This window comes from Hydra vulgaris, chromosome 07 (assembly GCF_038396675.1).
Source record: "Hydra vulgaris chromosome 07, alternate assembly HydraT2T_AEP".
Taxonomy (NCBI): Eukaryota; Metazoa; Cnidaria; class Hydrozoa; order Anthoathecata; family Hydridae; genus Hydra; species Hydra vulgaris.
The window spans coordinates 9,731,006-9,747,905 of NC_088926.1; the positions used below are offsets into that span (position 1 = coordinate 9,731,006).

The following is a 16,900-nucleotide window of genomic DNA, read 5'->3' on the forward strand; positions in this document are numbered from 1 at the left end:
ATACTGTGTGTTTGAATAGAACTTATTATTTATAAGAAACAAATAATTAGTCATAAGTCATGGCAAGTGATCAGATACACAGAATGTTGTATTTTCAGCATTTACATAGTCATGACCATTAGCACTGATAGTTAAGAAACGGCAGATTTTTGTTCAAAAACATAAACATTTGCACTCGTTCCGGAGTTATTCGGCTTCTTTTTCGGTCGCAGATAGACCCAGCAATACTAAATAATCGCTCCGAAAACACTGTACATAGAGGCCTCCCTAAATATTTCTGTGCTAGTTTTTTCATATTAAGTAGTTTGGATTTCCTGCAGTTATCAAACACGTCTTCGTGACTTACGAGTAAAGGTTCTTTCAGGTACACGGCTACTTCGTCGTATTGACACAGTTCAATATGTACCTAACTATGTGCCTAAAATATTTAAAAAATATTTTTTTTTTAATTATTCAGCTCCCCAAGGCCGAGGGGGGTACTTCAGTCGAGGAGACTACTAATTTTTTTTTATTTATTTTGTGTTCTTAATTGTTGTTACAGCCCTCTCTCAATTCTTTAAATTCAAAACACGGACCTTGACGAACAAGGCCGCTACGCGGAGAAACTTAGTCAAATATTGTGCAGTATTTAAAGTACATTAATAAAATAGAAGCGTATACAATACTTACTACAAAATTTGTGTTGATACATTGGTTATACAATTACTAGACAGCACCTGCAACAGGTGTGGTTTGTTTGAGATTTTCAACAAGTTTATTTTCAAGACCTTCGTCTATGTCCAGTGCATTCAACTCACCAGTCTATAAAGTAACAGCTTTCTCAGCCATCGTCCTGCTCCAAAAAATCTTGCTTTTAAATCTGGTATCTAGTATTAATGCAAAAGCATGTATTGGTTTGTTATTGCAGTCTCCGTAACGACGATGCAAAGATTGATACAGAGATTCTTTAAAATTTTTAAAGCAGAAACAAGAGGAACTAAACTGTCCCATTCTTCAGATGACAATTCTTTGTATTGTCGAGCAGTTTTTTGGAAATGTGGCTTACCAAAAGAATTGCACCTTTTTGCTTGATTAAATGGTTCAGCATGTAAAAGGTGCTGTTTTATCTAGTTGGCTCATCTTGAATGTGGTCGTGTTTGGGAAGTCCCAAAATCTCCTGAGATTGTCTCAAAGTTTGTACAACTTAACCAAATGTTTAAAGAGTCCTACTTTTCTTCTACATTTAGCAGTTAGTAAAGAAATTCGTTCATTGTCAAGACAGCCATCTTTTATAACCAACTGAAGCGTATGAGAGAGACAAGGAATGTTTGAAAACTTCTTTACTTTCATAGCAGAGACAATATTTTGGGCATTATATTTTACTACTTTATTGAGTTTTTTAAGTAGACCCCAACCCGCAAGTGGTTCACTCTTAAATTTAAAAAGATTATCTGCAGTTTGAGACTCGTAAGTAAAGGTAGCACGTGAAGACAAATGTGAAATTATTTCATATCTTCTGTCAGGAAATGTGCTGTTAAGCTTATGTAATCAACATTAGCTATGTCGATAGTTATACTTACATGATCAGTTTTCTTTGCCAAGAAACGAATTTTTCTTTATACCTTCTGATAAATGTCAGGAATTTCAATAGTCTAGAAGTATTTTCTGCTGGCATCGTATATTTTGGCTCCAAAAACTGTAGTAACTTTTTGAAACCAGGATTTTCTACTATACTAAAGAGTTGGTTATCTGTCGATATCATTTCAGCAGTAAGATTTGTAATTTTTATTGCCTTCGAATCGGTAGATGTGAGAGGCCTGGTCTTTGCAAATTTTCTAAGAGATGAAGATCTAGGCTTCGTTTTTTACAGAACTAAGGGTAGAAGAAGAGCTTCTAGTATTGATCTTCGCATCTTCAGTCTTAGGCCTGAGACTTATCAGATTTGTGCAAAGTTTTTAAATGCTTTAACATGTTCGATATTGTGTATGAATGAGAAATTCTTCCACCACACCTGGATATGACAAAAGTTGCATATCGCAGAATTAGTTTCATTTAAATTGATTGCAAAATAGTCTCATACCTCACCTTTCTTACGTTTGGCATAATACTGTATTCTGAAATAAAAACAATATTTATAATAATAAAATATAATAATAGTAACATTAATAATTATAATAAAACAAGCAAACAAGACTATTATAATAGTACTTATCGCCGTTTCAAATATCAATTAAAATTTTGTGGCAGTATTTTGCGTGTTTGCAATGTTTGCTTTTGTTAAGTTTTTCTTTTACAGTTTTCTTAACTTCAACGATAATATTAAATGCAAAAGTTAAAATCTAACGTACATTAAACAAACAAAAGTCAAAACGGCAAAGAGTGTACTTTTTATTTCAATTTAACAAGGGAGTATTTATAAAAGAAATAAAGTCGTTAAAAAGTCTCTTTAGAAAAATCGTAATTGTTAAACAAGGCAGAGAACTTCGGTTCTTACAATTCCTTGAGAATCGCTGAAATCGGGAGAATCGGAATCGGCACATCTCTTTTTATAAGCAATCTCAAAAATAAGTATATGATCAAGATAAGTTAAACAAAAAAATTTATAAACTTTTACAAAATCACAAATTAAATAATTTATGTATCTATATTATAATTATCTACACACGTTTTTTGTTATAATTATCTACACTTCAGGTGGCTCATAAAGAAAAAATACTCAATTAAAAAAAAAAGTTTCTAATTTTTTTCTAATATACCATTTAATGCAAAATTTATAATTCTTTAAAAAATAGGTACATTTTACATAAAATACTAATATTACCTTACTTAAACTTTTTTATTGATCAGTTTCATTTTTTTGCTAATAATTTCTATTTTTCGGATAACTTTGGTCATTGTTTTCATAACTTTTTAAATTTATCTTTTTTTGCAACTTCAAAACATGATCTCGAGATTAAGAAAAGTTTTTCGGCTGAAATTTTCAGTGTATGTTTCTTAATCATTAAGGTTTCAGATGTACTAAAACGATCATCTGAGAATAGTTTTATCAATTTTTATAACACAGCACTTGTTTTTTCTTATGATTAAATTTGTGATTTTTTTAAGTATTGTGCCCCGTTTTTGATATTTTAATTATTTTTTCATACTTTTAGTAGAAATGAATGAAAATAATGTAATGAAGCTTTAACCAAAAAGTTTTTAAGTTTAAACCAAAATTAATCAAAAAAAATTGTTTTGAATTTTTTCAAATTTGCCCTTTTTACCTCTAATTTTGTTGAAAGTTGCCTTAAATATTATTTATTTACAGTTTTTTTTATAAAATTTTATGAAAATTGTTTCATATATCAACAAAAATACGATAAAATATATATGGACCGTTGCAATTTATTCTATTAAAAACTTTTTTTTCTATGTGCCACTAATTATTTGAAAAAGGTCTCTGTAACAATTAAAAAATTAACTTTAATGAAATGAAAACTTACTTATAATGTAAAACTTTCATATCCGCGCGCAATTTTTATGTTAGGAGAATTAGCAAACAGATCTTTTTTTCTTCATTCTAACGTCTGAGTAAAATTATTAATTTTTTATCTATTTATAATTTTTGCTATGCATTATAAACAAAAATATGTAAACAAATAAAAAACAGTTGTATAAATAATTTTAACAGATCATTTAAATAAAGAAAAAATGTGTTTGCTAATTCTCCAAACATAAAAAAAGTTATTACAAAATAATAACTTCGCAATATATCCTATAATATAGAAATTGCCTAAAACCACCTTTACTTTAAAAATCAACTCTTTACCTTAAGGTTGATTTGGAAGGCTGAAATTTTTACTATAAGCTACTCATACATAATGATATCAATTGAACTTTTCCACATTTTGATTTTCAAAAAAAAAATTTTTGAGACACCATAGTGAACATATATATCGTTATTTACTTCCGATGATAAATATGGTCGATTTGGTCATGATGAATTTCTCAAAGCTGTAAAAGATAAGAACATTTGCTTTTCTGTTGATCAAAAGTTTACTCCAAACCTCTCTGATGATAAAGTTAATGTAATTTTAGATGCTATTGAAAAAAATTCTCGCATTGTAGTAATATGGAGCGAACCTTTTATTGGTCAAAAGTTGTTTCAAAAGCTATAGCACGAGGTTTGACAAATGCAACTTGGATGAGTAATAGTTTGTTATGATATATAATAAACTTAAAACGTTATTAAAGTATTTAAGAGTTAATGTCAAAAACAGGAACAACAGAAATACGCAAAAAAAAGTTTTTAACAAATGATAATAATTATTAAGAGATATTTTAAAATAAAAGATTTTATAGAAAATAAAAGTAAAAACTTGAACTTGTATTAGCATTGTAAAAAACTTCGCGGGAATGTTGATTGATTATGTCAGAACAATTGTTCTAACATTTAGGGAGAAGGGAGAGAGGGAAACGCAAAAGAAAAGAAAAGAGATGTGCTTTAAACACTTGCTATTACAAAAGTTCACTTAAAATAATTTTTTTTTAATGATTTGTTTACATATATTCTACCTGTATAAGTGCATCATTTTTTGGAGCCAAAAATGGTTTTTATTGTTAAGCTGAGAAGCATGTATTAGTTTATCGCGTAATAATCTAAACAGCTTGCACTACTTCGATGAATAAATTTGAACATTATTGAGACTTATAATTTTAAGACACTCGTGCGGTGCTTTAATGAAGCTGATCGATAGTTATTTTTTTCCGCAATTATTTTATTACTTTTTGAGAAAAAATAAAAAAGTTTAGGTTAGTTAAACTTCCATATTTAAAGTGAAAACTAGAAAGACTTATCTGTTTAAAGTTATAAATCCCTTATTTATTTATTTATATATTTTTTCTTTTAATTTTTTTTTTTTAGGGTAACGAGGGGCAAAATGAGACACTTAAGTTCTAATTTATCTAATATAGACCGTCTAAGAACATTTGAAAAAAATACTTGATATTTTTTAAATCTTCTACCATCCTACTATAACCTTACAAAATATGAGTTGCAAAATTGCAGTGGTTTCGTCACCACAGATCATTTATTGACAACACCTATCCTGTCTCATTTTTCCTCACTATATGGGGCAAAATAAGACTTTTTTAATAAGTAATTCAAATAAATAATGATAAACAAAACAGATTTTTAAGAGGTTTAGCAAGATAAATACTTTATAACATAATTCAGCTAATTATAATACATAATATGAAATCAAACAAAAATACTACATATTCAAACTGTCACTAATTAATCACATACTCAAACACACTGTCACTAGTCACATAAATCATATAATGCTTACCAGTATTAACAGAAATTAACATCAGTCTGAATGAGCCCAAGATGTAAATTTTAAACATTGACTCTGCTTCAATACTTTTGCAGGCATACTCCATTATCCATTTCAAAAACATTCACAGTTTTCAACACTTAAATTTTTAACTATTTTTTTACCCTTTCCTAATGTCCATTTATTTTTCGTTCTTTTAACTTTTTTGATTTTTCAGAGGATTCAAATAGTGATTTTGTATAATGTGATGTTGTTATTATCTGTGATTTTTCTCCTTTTCTTGGTAATAAAATGATCTTTGAAAAAGCTAAAATATTAAAAAAGCAGGTATTCCTATATTAAAATCAATGTTTTTCTGAACATCCTGACGACAAAGGTAATAAGGTGCTTGAATTAACTTGTAAATCGATTTTATCAAGTTTATGCAAGTTGGCATTAGAGCTTTTGTCATTATTAAACTTAATGTCTGGAATTATATCCTGACACAAAAGATAAATTCCAGATGTGCGAGAGTCTAAACAGGCAACTTCTACAGAGGCAGCTTTATGATATGTTTTAGAAAATGTACCTCTAAGCTCATTATTTGTTATTTTCGTCCAGGATGCTCATGTAACAATGACCCACATTATATATTATAAAAAGTTTTTAGCGGTTTAAAACAACAGTTGTCGTTGCATCTCGTTCACCACTAGTTACAGTAGAAACACAATGTTTTCCTTTTTTTGTTATAACTTTAACAGATTTATGAACAGCTGTAATGCCTGATTCATCACAGTTAAAAATTTGAGGTTCAAACTTGTACTTTTTCATAGCAACTTCTATATCATTGAAATAAATTTTCAAAGAACTGCTGCTAAACCATAAACACAATTTAAAGACAACTCTTTAGGCTTTCTGATTGAAAGATATCTCTTTAAATACCCACTAACAATCTTTAAAAATCTCTCCCTGCAACACCATTATACTTCTTAAATGGATGAACTATTTTGTACTTACTTTTATTTAACATACTGGCAACTCGTTAAATGTCATTTTAAGGTAATCCATTTTTTTTATGTAGTTAACTAATTGACTCTTAGTATCATTTGGTAATAATTAAATTCTAGTATCATCTGGCAATAATTAAATGAACCAAGTGATTTTTTTATGCATAATAATAGTCTAAACTCTTTATTTTTTTTTTAATCGTTCAGTGTAAAGCATCTTTATTTACGATAAATGTCAAAGCTGCTATTCTCAATGAGATTTCTTTTAATTTTAACATAATATGCTCTGCTCAGAAAGATTTAGTTTTTTAGTTTTTCTTATAAATTTAGTTTTCCTCATAAAGTTTCTAACCAGATTTAACTTTCTAAATGAACATGGTTGATATTGACAAAACAAAAAAACCAAAACGTCTTGTTTTGCCCCGCAACATGTTGGTATCAAAATTGTTTAATTTCCTGACAATTTTGTCACAGTAATGAAATATCAATATATGGAAATGAAAGAGCAATGCCTAATAGTGATAATAAAAAACTGACTTTGAAAATAAATTTATTTTCCACTCTGGAAGATAAAAAAACCACTGAGAAAAATTAAAACAACATATAGCTAAGAGATAAAATGGTTATCGTTCTCTTCATCTTCTTTATTTCAAAGTGACTCAAGATATTTTTTGTAATAATAAATAATTTAAGAACACAACTAAACTTTTAAAAACCATTAAAACAAAAATTTCGAGGTTAGGATCATTGCAAATGCGATCTGTCTTATTTTGGCCCGCTGTCTCATCTTTCCCCGTCTTACCCTTCATAAATTTATTCATCTCGTGAAACATAATATAAATAAAAATTACCGGGGAAAGAAAAAGACATAACTTGTCTTATCACAAAGCCTCCTAATCTAAACCGTAAATATAAAATAACTTAGCAGTGGGACTGCTTGGATTAAGGAAAAGGTAGGATTATTCGATGTCACTTTGGGGACCTTTGATGGCGCGGAGATTTTCAAAATAGTTGTAATTTTTATTTTGCATCAAATCTCGCAGTTTTATGATAAAAGTCATTTTAGTATATATCGAGATAATGGATTAGCAATGTTTAGGAACAAAAGTGGTCAGAAAATGGTGAGGATAATGAAGCATTTTGTAGAAATTTTTAAAAATAAAATTCTTTTAATCTCTATTAAATGTAATTTGAAAATAGTTAATTATCTTGATTTAGCGCTAAACCTTAACATACACGCAAACCAGATAATATACTGAATTATATTTATATTAGTTCTAATCATCCACCGAGTGTAATATAAAAGTATTCCTATTAATTTTATACTTGACGATGCTGCTGATAATCTTAATTCAATTTAACTATTGAATTTAAGATTATCAGCAGCATCGTCAAGTGAATCGATTTTAAAAAAAAGTATTTCTACTTTTTAAAAAGCATTGAAAAAATTAGGGTACATTTGCTAACTTGCATACCATCAAAGTATAAAATCAACAAACGCCAATCATAAGCGCAAGAAAATTTTGTTTATTAATCCTATTAGTGCAAATGTTGTAACAAAAATAAGTAATTGTTTTTGAACCTCAATGACCTCCACTTTCCAGTTAACCACAGACTTCGTAAAGTACTTAATAGAAACATAATCAAAATAAGTTATTCCTGCATGCCAAATATAAAATCCATTATCAACTCTTACAAGAAAGCAATTTACATAAGGAGTAGGGTGTGTCGATTTTTATAATTTTTTTTTGGTTCAAAAAGTTGTAAAAATAAATACAAAAATGAAGTTTTTGTGAACGGCATTTTTACAAAAATCAGGCATTTTTTTCATATTTTAGACAAACAATGTTACGGTAAAGTGTATTGTTTTTTTCCTATTTTTATCAAGTTTTAAAAGTAAAGAAAGTGAATTTTTGTGGGGAATTTTATATAGAATCTAAATCTGATAGGGGGAACACTTTATTTTCAACGAAAAAATAACTAAAATATGAATAATTAAAGAGAGGAAATTATAAATAAAAATTTTTTTTGATAATTTGAATAAACTATGATAATATAAAGGGGAACCTGTTGTACCTTTGACCACTTTTTGCTTTAAGGCGTTTTTTGCGTAGCCTATTGAGTAAATCCAAACCATTCAAACTTTATAATATTCTCTTATATTTTGCCCAAAAATTATACTTAGAACTTTTTTTTCATTTGACCAAGAAGTATCTTTTTCCCGCGTTTTAAAAAAAGAAGTCTATTGGTCAAAGGTACAACACGTACGTTGTACCTTTGACCGATGCGCGTTGTTCCTTTGACCAAAATGTTATTATTAAAAAATCATGCAATGTTTGAACCCTTTTTAATATTTTAGCTTGTTATATATTATATAGAAACTTTTGGTCCATCTTATATCAATAAAAAAATCTAATTATTTTGTAATCAATCCTAATTGTCTAAAAAAAAACTAGAAAAATCAATCCTTACAATCTTGCAAAGACTTGTGTATTAAAGTTACGATATTCAGTATTACTAACTTTTTTCAATAAAATCGGTTATTATAACTATTTAGATAAAGTCACATATTTTCTTTAGTTAGATGCTACTTACATGAAATAATTAGGATTAAGGTCCAAAACTTTAAACGCGATTTAATTGTACAAAACATATTTTCTAATATATACAGTTATTTTTATTATTTTAGATAAGAAAAGAGCAAAAATATATTTTTATAACTTATGTTAGCTGGCGGTCTATATTCATTTACATATGATCATAATGCTTTTTATAGAAAATATCTTAATGATGACAACAAAAAATACAATGATAAAAGAGTAAAATATATTAACTATTGCAAATAGTCAGATCAACATCAAACATAAGATACTGACGCTTAGATGAACCATGACCAATACTTGGTGGTGGAAGTTTCATAATAATATCCTTAAGTTCCAAATCATAAAGATTGTCATCTTCTCTTATAAACTTGTTACAAAAGTCTCCTGATTTCTTAAGATACTTAATTTTGTAAACTATACCAACAACTTCTAAAACTTCTGCTACATAAAATCTAGAGCATTTCTTTCCAGCCAACTTGACAATTAAAAAATCTCCAGAAACAATTTCACTTTCATTATCAAGTATATTTACTCCAAAATCAATTTCATTACAGCTTTCATCATTTAAACATATGTCAGACTGACTAAAAATAATCTGCTTTGCCATTTTTTTTCTTTTGCTTGAAGAGGTCTTTTTAAATTGTTGGTTATTAGATTTTGAATCTAGAATAACTTTAATTTCAGGGGTATCAGTTAAAATACATGATTTTCTATTACGTCTTTTTGAAGTATTTGTTTTTCTTAATTTGGCTTTAGGATGAGGTCGTATTATCTCAGGTGAAACAATTGATCTTGATGGTAAACTCACAGTAGGGATTTCCCCTAAAACAATAGATGACGTTGATGGTACACTGGATGGAGCAGTTTTAACATCAATAATCTCATTAGAAAGGCAAGCTTCAGTATTCACTATTGGCCTATCAGTAACATTTGCAGGTAAAAAGTCAATATCAGTAAAAATATTTTCATTAAATGGATAAAATCCAGTACATTTAAAACTGTTTATAATATTGTTTGGTACAAAAGCATGAGGATAAGCTTGACCAACAAGGTAAGATATATCATAAATTGTGACTGGTTTACCAGCATTGCCTGGTGATATTATCCAGTTATTCATGGCATTGTTATAAAAAGTTTTAAATGGTCCAAAAACACCACGATCAAGAGGTTGCATTTTATGGGTTGTGTGAGGATGAAATGTCATTAAAACTATGCCTGATTTTTTTGCTAACTCAATAACAGAAATGTTTACATGACTCTCATGATTATCCATTAATAAAAGAACAGGTTTTTTAATTGACGGTCGCACATTACTAATAAAATGTTCAATAAATTGCACAAAAATGACTTCATTTGACCATCCAGACTTATTAGCTGCTCTTACACTTCCAGGAGGACAATTATTTAACATGTAGTCTTTGAATTTAGCACGTGGAAATACAAGTAATGGTGGGATGCTATTTCCAGTAGCATTAATGGCTGCAATCATTGTTACATTGTTGCCTCGTTCAGCACTAGTTATGCTCCCTATTTGTTTTTTACCTTTTGGAGCTAGAATTTTTGGTGGTACGTGGACTGTGGTAATTCTTGTTTCATCACAGTTCCAAATATTTGATGGGTCAAAATGATAACGTTCTAAAACATTTTTGTAATTTTTATATACAATTCTTACAGTTTCTCTATTGAATGCAGAAGATCTACCAAGACTTGTAGGTTGTGGCTTACGTAGAGATAGCTTGTTATTATATCTTTTGCGAAAATCTCGCAGCCATTGCTCACCTGCACATTTATTTTTCATCCATGAAGTTTCAATTTTTTTATGATTTTCTAAAGCATACTCATATGCAAAGGATCTTATCTGCTTTAATGTAAGTCCATAATGCATATTTGCAGCATCTGCCAAGTAGTTTACCAAAATTAATTCTTCTTCAGTTGAGAATACTTTTTTTGGTTTGGTATGTGAATATAAATATTCGCAACTACCAGATTTTTTAAACTGCTTCAACTGATATATTAAAGTTGACTTTTTAATGTTGCAATGCCTTGCAGCTTCACTTAAACTCATTTTTTGTTGAAGCACAAAATTCACTGCATTTAGCATATCCATTTCGGAAATCTTTTTGCGAAAAACACCAATCTTGCTCCTTGTCATTTTAAAACTAAAATATATTAACAAAATTAATTAACTATTTCGATACATTTAATTCCCTATAGCTGAGCAGAAACTAGGTAATAAAATGAACTTGACAATAATATTGCTTCAGCTGTCCAACTAACTAAATTAACAAAATTGATTATTCTAAGTGTAGTAGTGGTTCAAGAATAAATAGTGAATTGCATTAAAATTCAATGGAATTATTTCATCATCATAATACTAGAAACAATTTTGCATTAAAAAGCAATAAAGCACAGACGACGCCTAATAAGGTAGATTATAAATTTTATAATCTTGCCCTCTTAAAGTCCGCAAATTACCGAGGAAGCAGTTTTTATTGGTCAAAGGTACAACGTCCTTGACTGGTCAAAGGTACACGAGCAGTGGCGGGTTTGGTCACTTACCAAGGGGGGGGGGCTAAAGTTTAAAAAATTTACCTAGTCGTATTTTACGTCTATTTAGTCGTATTTGTCTCTAACATATTAATTCACATAAAGGGTCGTCTTTAAACTACGGATCTTGTTACAAAAGCATTACGATGGGGGTAAAATTTGTTAAAGTTGGTTGACGTAAATTATGGACTACTCTTAATGGTTCTACTCATTCTCTCGCGTGCTTAATATAGGAGAGAACCTAATGCGTGCTTAATAACTTTTCTTACCCATGTCAAGCTTTTTAAAACCGCTTGTTTATTAATTTCTTATTTGTTACCAACTAAAGTTTAATTGATGTCAATTTTTACCGGAAACCATTTTTGAAAAGAAACATAAGTAATAACTAAAACGTTTTTCTGAACATTACAATATAAATTCAATGTTTCTTTTTTTCACTTTTGAAAACCGTTCAATAACGCTGTCTGTTAACACTTCTTTGTCCCGATGAACATAAAGTAAAGCTAAACCATTCAATCTATCTTGACTCATTCGGGATCGTAACCAATCTTATAATCTAGATTTAAATCATTTTAGTTAAAAACAAGATTATTTGGTTATTAATTTGATATTTTAATTTTGAATGTAGATATACCTTCGCAAAGAAGAAAAACTTCTTTCAGCTGATGCAATGCTAATGGGCAGACAACCAATAATTAAAAGTATTGTTTTAATACTTGGGAACAATATATCTGGACAACAATCCAAACCATCAATGACTGTAGATGGTAAATAACCTCCTTGAAATTAAGAGATTAAATTCTTATAATTTAGATAATTTAGCCTGAAATAAATTAATAATAGATTTAATATTTACCTTCATTTTTAACTCTGGTCCATTTTGTAATCCACAAATCAAGTTCAGAAGAAAACTGTCGTTTTTCTATGCAAATAAATGAGTATTCTTTAGCAACAATGTCTGCAATATTATTCATATCATGCAACTTGATAGCAACAACGAGGCTTGGTATAAGAAGTAATAATTTATAAACAGTTAAATTTTTCTTACTTAAATATCTATCTTTTAAATCAGCAAGGACATGATCATACAGTGGATTATAAACAGAAACTTTACTTCCACATCCAATTTTTCCATAAGTTGTTTACTTTCTATAAATATTGTTTTAAAACTTATATAACAAGTAGACCGCCTATTTTCCATAATATTTATAATATCCTTAAAGCAATCTTCTGCAAAATGCAGGTCTTTTTGAACACTTTGAAGTAGTTTACTTGCAGGTGACGTTAAGTTGAGTAAATCTGATAGTATAAATAATGATATTATAAATTGACATGTAGTTAATGAATTTAAAAGAGAATAAGCTTTTACTGATGAATCATTATCTTGCCATTCAGTTATAAGGTTCAGAGATTTAATGATATAGTGTAGAGAATTCTTAAATATTAAAACACTATCGTGTCTTTCAATCCATCTTGTTTCACATAAACTCATTAAATTTTTTTCTTTACCAAAAACTATTTTAAGAACATGATTTTTTTTGGCTGACATATTAAAAAACTTAACAGTTTCTTTAATAATACCAATAGAGTCTCTAATTTCCATGACACTAGATGATTTAGAAATTGATAAATTTAAACAATGATTCGTACATGGACTATAAACTGCATTTGGAGTTGCATTTGATTGAATATATTTAACAGCACCACGAACTGTGGATGTCATAATAGAGCAACCATCTGTTGCAATTCCAACACAGTGTTTCAAGTTTAAATTTAAACTTTTTAGAATATTAACGACTATTTTTCCAAGAACTTCACCTGTGAGTTTTGGTTCAATAGTAGTGCTTTCATAATTTTCTACACATTCTTCACTATGATTGATATGTTCCTCCTGGTTTGACTTTTGCTTATTATAAAAGTATGTGTGACAATTTATGAATGAAACAAAATCTTCTTTTATTTTTTCATCAAAAATATATCTTAAAATTAGTGTCATTTGAGATGAATGTGATACATCTGTAGTTTCGTCTAATAAAATACTATAAAACTTATTACATTGAATATCTGTCAATATTTTATAAATAATTTCTTCTTTGCAGCATTCTATTAATTCTTCTTGAATAGTATTACTTATATATGTAGCTTTGGCATGAGTTGTGTTAAGATGATTTTCTAATATCTTATCACCAGATTTTATTCGGAATCTTAAAAGTTCTCTAAAGTTCCCTTCATTGATAACGGATGTTTTTGAACTAGAATTAATTAATAATTCTCCATCATCCCTATGCCCTCTTAAAGGAATGTTTTGTCTAGCTAAAAAAATTATTGACTCAATAATAGGAGTAATTCTTTCTCTATTTTCAACTATTTGCCTCTTTCTTTCGCTGTCAATCAAGTTTAGAACTTCTCTTTCTGGCTGTTCATAACGGATTAAAAACTCATTAGCTTGTAAAATTGCATTTTTGTGATATAAATTATTTTGGTGGGATTCTAGATCGCCATCTTTTCCTAATAGTTTAGCAAATGTATTTAATGGTACAGTGACTAATTTTTTTAAAGGTTAAGTATTTCTTAATCCTCCAGTATTGTTAACAAAGAAAAGTACACAAAATTTACAGAATAACCCAGATTTTAATGATGAATATACTAACCAAGGGAATTTCATTAAGTGAGATTGATTTAAGTATCGCTTTACTTCTTTGCCTTTTTTAACATGTGTTAAAAAAGGATAAATAAAATCAGATCCAGGCAACCAATTTTTTTTAACTAATCTATATCTTGTATTCTGATTTAAAGACTTTGAGTTTATATAATATCCGATATCCTCAATAAAAGTTAAAGGTTCTCTGTTTTATTAACTTGTTCTGATAAAATGTGTTTCTTGTTAAAATATGTAGAAATATTGACTTGTTTTCTTTTTGCATTAGCTGGGTTTTTACCATTTCCATTGGCATTGCTCATTTGTTAAAAATTTTGTGTAAAACTTTAAACAAAACTCATGACATACAACACATAAAACTTAAAAATATCCCTTAAAATTTAAAAAATTAAATTTAAAACTAAAAAACAAAAATAAAAGCACGGCTATAAACAAATACAGAAGAATAAACTACAATGCAAACTATATGACACCGCTTTATAATAACAATCTAAGTTGCAATGCATTATGGTTAAGAAACTTATTAACTTAAAAATGCAAGAAGCATTTAAGCGTTTTTCCAATAAAACTAAAACGAAGTTATGTTGCATAACTTATGTATATGCATTTATGCATAACTTTTGCATATAAAGATCATTGATATATTTTATTATTCGTTTTAAAAAATATATAACATTGTCCCAAGGGGGGGGCTACTACCCCCTTAGCCCCCCCTTAAACCCGCCCCTGTACACGAGATGGGTTTCTTTAACAGTTATTGTCTTAATCCCCATTTACGGTCAGACATAATCATCCAAAATTTTCCATAACAAAAAAAAGATGTTGGGTAATGTTTATAATGTCGTAGATGAATCAAACAACAATTTATCACAGTTTTAAAGTCAGAATAAGATTAACACAAATATTTACTTTTTAAGAGTCAAAACTTATAATTGCTTGTGGATCAATACCATCTATCCCAAGTATAATGTTTTACGATAAGAAGAGTTGTCATGGACTACTATTTCAAATGACACTTCCCGTTTTTTTTAAATAATAATAGTAAGCCAACAGAGTAGAGTGACCAAAGGTACAACGTGGTCAAAGGTACAACAGGTTCCCCTATATATAATATATATATGATAATATATAAACTATGTTGAACTTTATGAAAATATCATGTTTTGTTAAAAAGCCAAAAAATAAACACATAATGGAAACTTTTGCGAAGGTTGCATTGAAAAAAATTAGACAGTGAATGTTATCGTAGGGTGCGCAGTCTTTTCTAAAACTAATAATAAGTCAAACACTTTAGTTATAACAATCAGTATAATATATACTAATTTTGTGTATATATATATATATATATATATATATATATATATATATATATATATATATATATATATATATATATATATAATATAATATAATATAATACTGACATCTTTATTAAAATTTAGATATAATTTAACAATCTATAGTTTATAAGTTTTGTTTAAAATTTGTGTGTCCAACTAAGTTATTTTTAGCATTGTTTGCGCTCATAAAACATTTACTGATTTCTTGTGCTTGTATATATTCTACTCGCTCATCATGGGAATATGTTTTTGCACAAACCTTTGTAACCTATATTAAATATTAAAAACATTTTAGTCATTAAAAAATTTTAAATAAGTTATTAGATTTTTATAATTGTATAAAAAAGAAACCTACTTATCGCAACGTTCGATGGATTGGGAATGGTATGACCAATCTGCAACAGCCATTAGCTTGTGAAAATATTTTTTGACTTCATGGGTTGTGAGGCTTGTGGTATGTAGTGGTTTGAATATGGAATCTTTCCACTCAATTAAGTTGATCAGTTTATCAGCATCAGTATTTATGCACGGAGTTATGCAAAATTTTACTGAAACTCTCCGAACTGAGTATTATTACCTCCTTCCTCTCTAGCACCTTTGCACTCATAACTTTCATTCCTCTTCATCTTTGGAACACAAAAGAGTCTAAATAATGTATTCACTAAATGCAAACCATGCAGATCTCTTTACAGTTTTCATTCTATAGCAACAACCTCATTTATATATATATATATATATATTAGATGTTTCAATTGGAATAAAATATGCCGTGGTCCATCTAACCAAGAATGTTTTACCTTCATTTGAAACCAGTAAGCAATATCCACACCAACTATAAATTCAATAATTAAACATAGACTTCTGAGCTTTTTTTCTGTTAAAAAATGAATTGAATCCTACAATCTGTTAAAACGGTTGGCTGGAGTGAGCCATCTGGAATGAGAAACAGAACCTATTTCAAGGTTAATTAAATATTCAGGTAACACTCCTGATATTATTGCTGCTACAATTATGTATTCGAAAGCCTGATCAGCCCAAAGAACATTAAGTATTTTGTCTGGCAAAACAATAAGTGGCTCGCCTAAAGTTACTTTTTCAAAGTTTTTGTTTACGTGTTTGCAATAGAGGGACCTCGGCATATTTTATTCCAATTGAATTCCTTTTGCAAAAACGTATTTCCATGAGAAGTGATTAGGTTATATAAGGGCACGAGAAACCAGTAAGGGTTTTATGAGCACAAACAATGCTAAATATAACTTAGTTGGACTCACAAATTTTAAACAAAACTTATATACTATTAACTGCTAGTTATATCTAAATTTTAATAAAGATATCAGTATTATATGATATATTTTATAAAATGTATTAGTACATAATATACTGTTTGTTATAACAAAAGTGTATGACTTATTATTAGTATTTAAAAAGACAGCGCACCCTACGATAACATTCACTGTCTAATTTTTCT

At 28.6% G+C, this 16,900-nt stretch overlaps 1 protein-coding gene across 1 annotated transcript; it reads right to left on the reverse strand.

Annotated features, from left to right (window-relative positions):
- Window positions 1-12,603: 12,603 nt before the first annotated feature.
- Window positions 12,604-16,058, reverse strand: LOC136082568 (52 kDa repressor of the inhibitor of the protein kinase-like). The gene is made up of 4 exons (XM_065801978.1): window positions 16,010-16,058; window positions 15,692-15,700; window positions 12,706-13,941; window positions 12,604-12,623 (listed from the first exon to the last, which is right to left on the reverse strand). Exons 1-4 carry the CDS (start codon window positions 16,056-16,058, stop codon window positions 12,604-12,606), a joined length of 1,314 nt encoding a protein of 437 aa, XP_065658050.1.
- Between the last annotated feature and the right edge of the window lie 842 nt (window positions 16,059-16,900).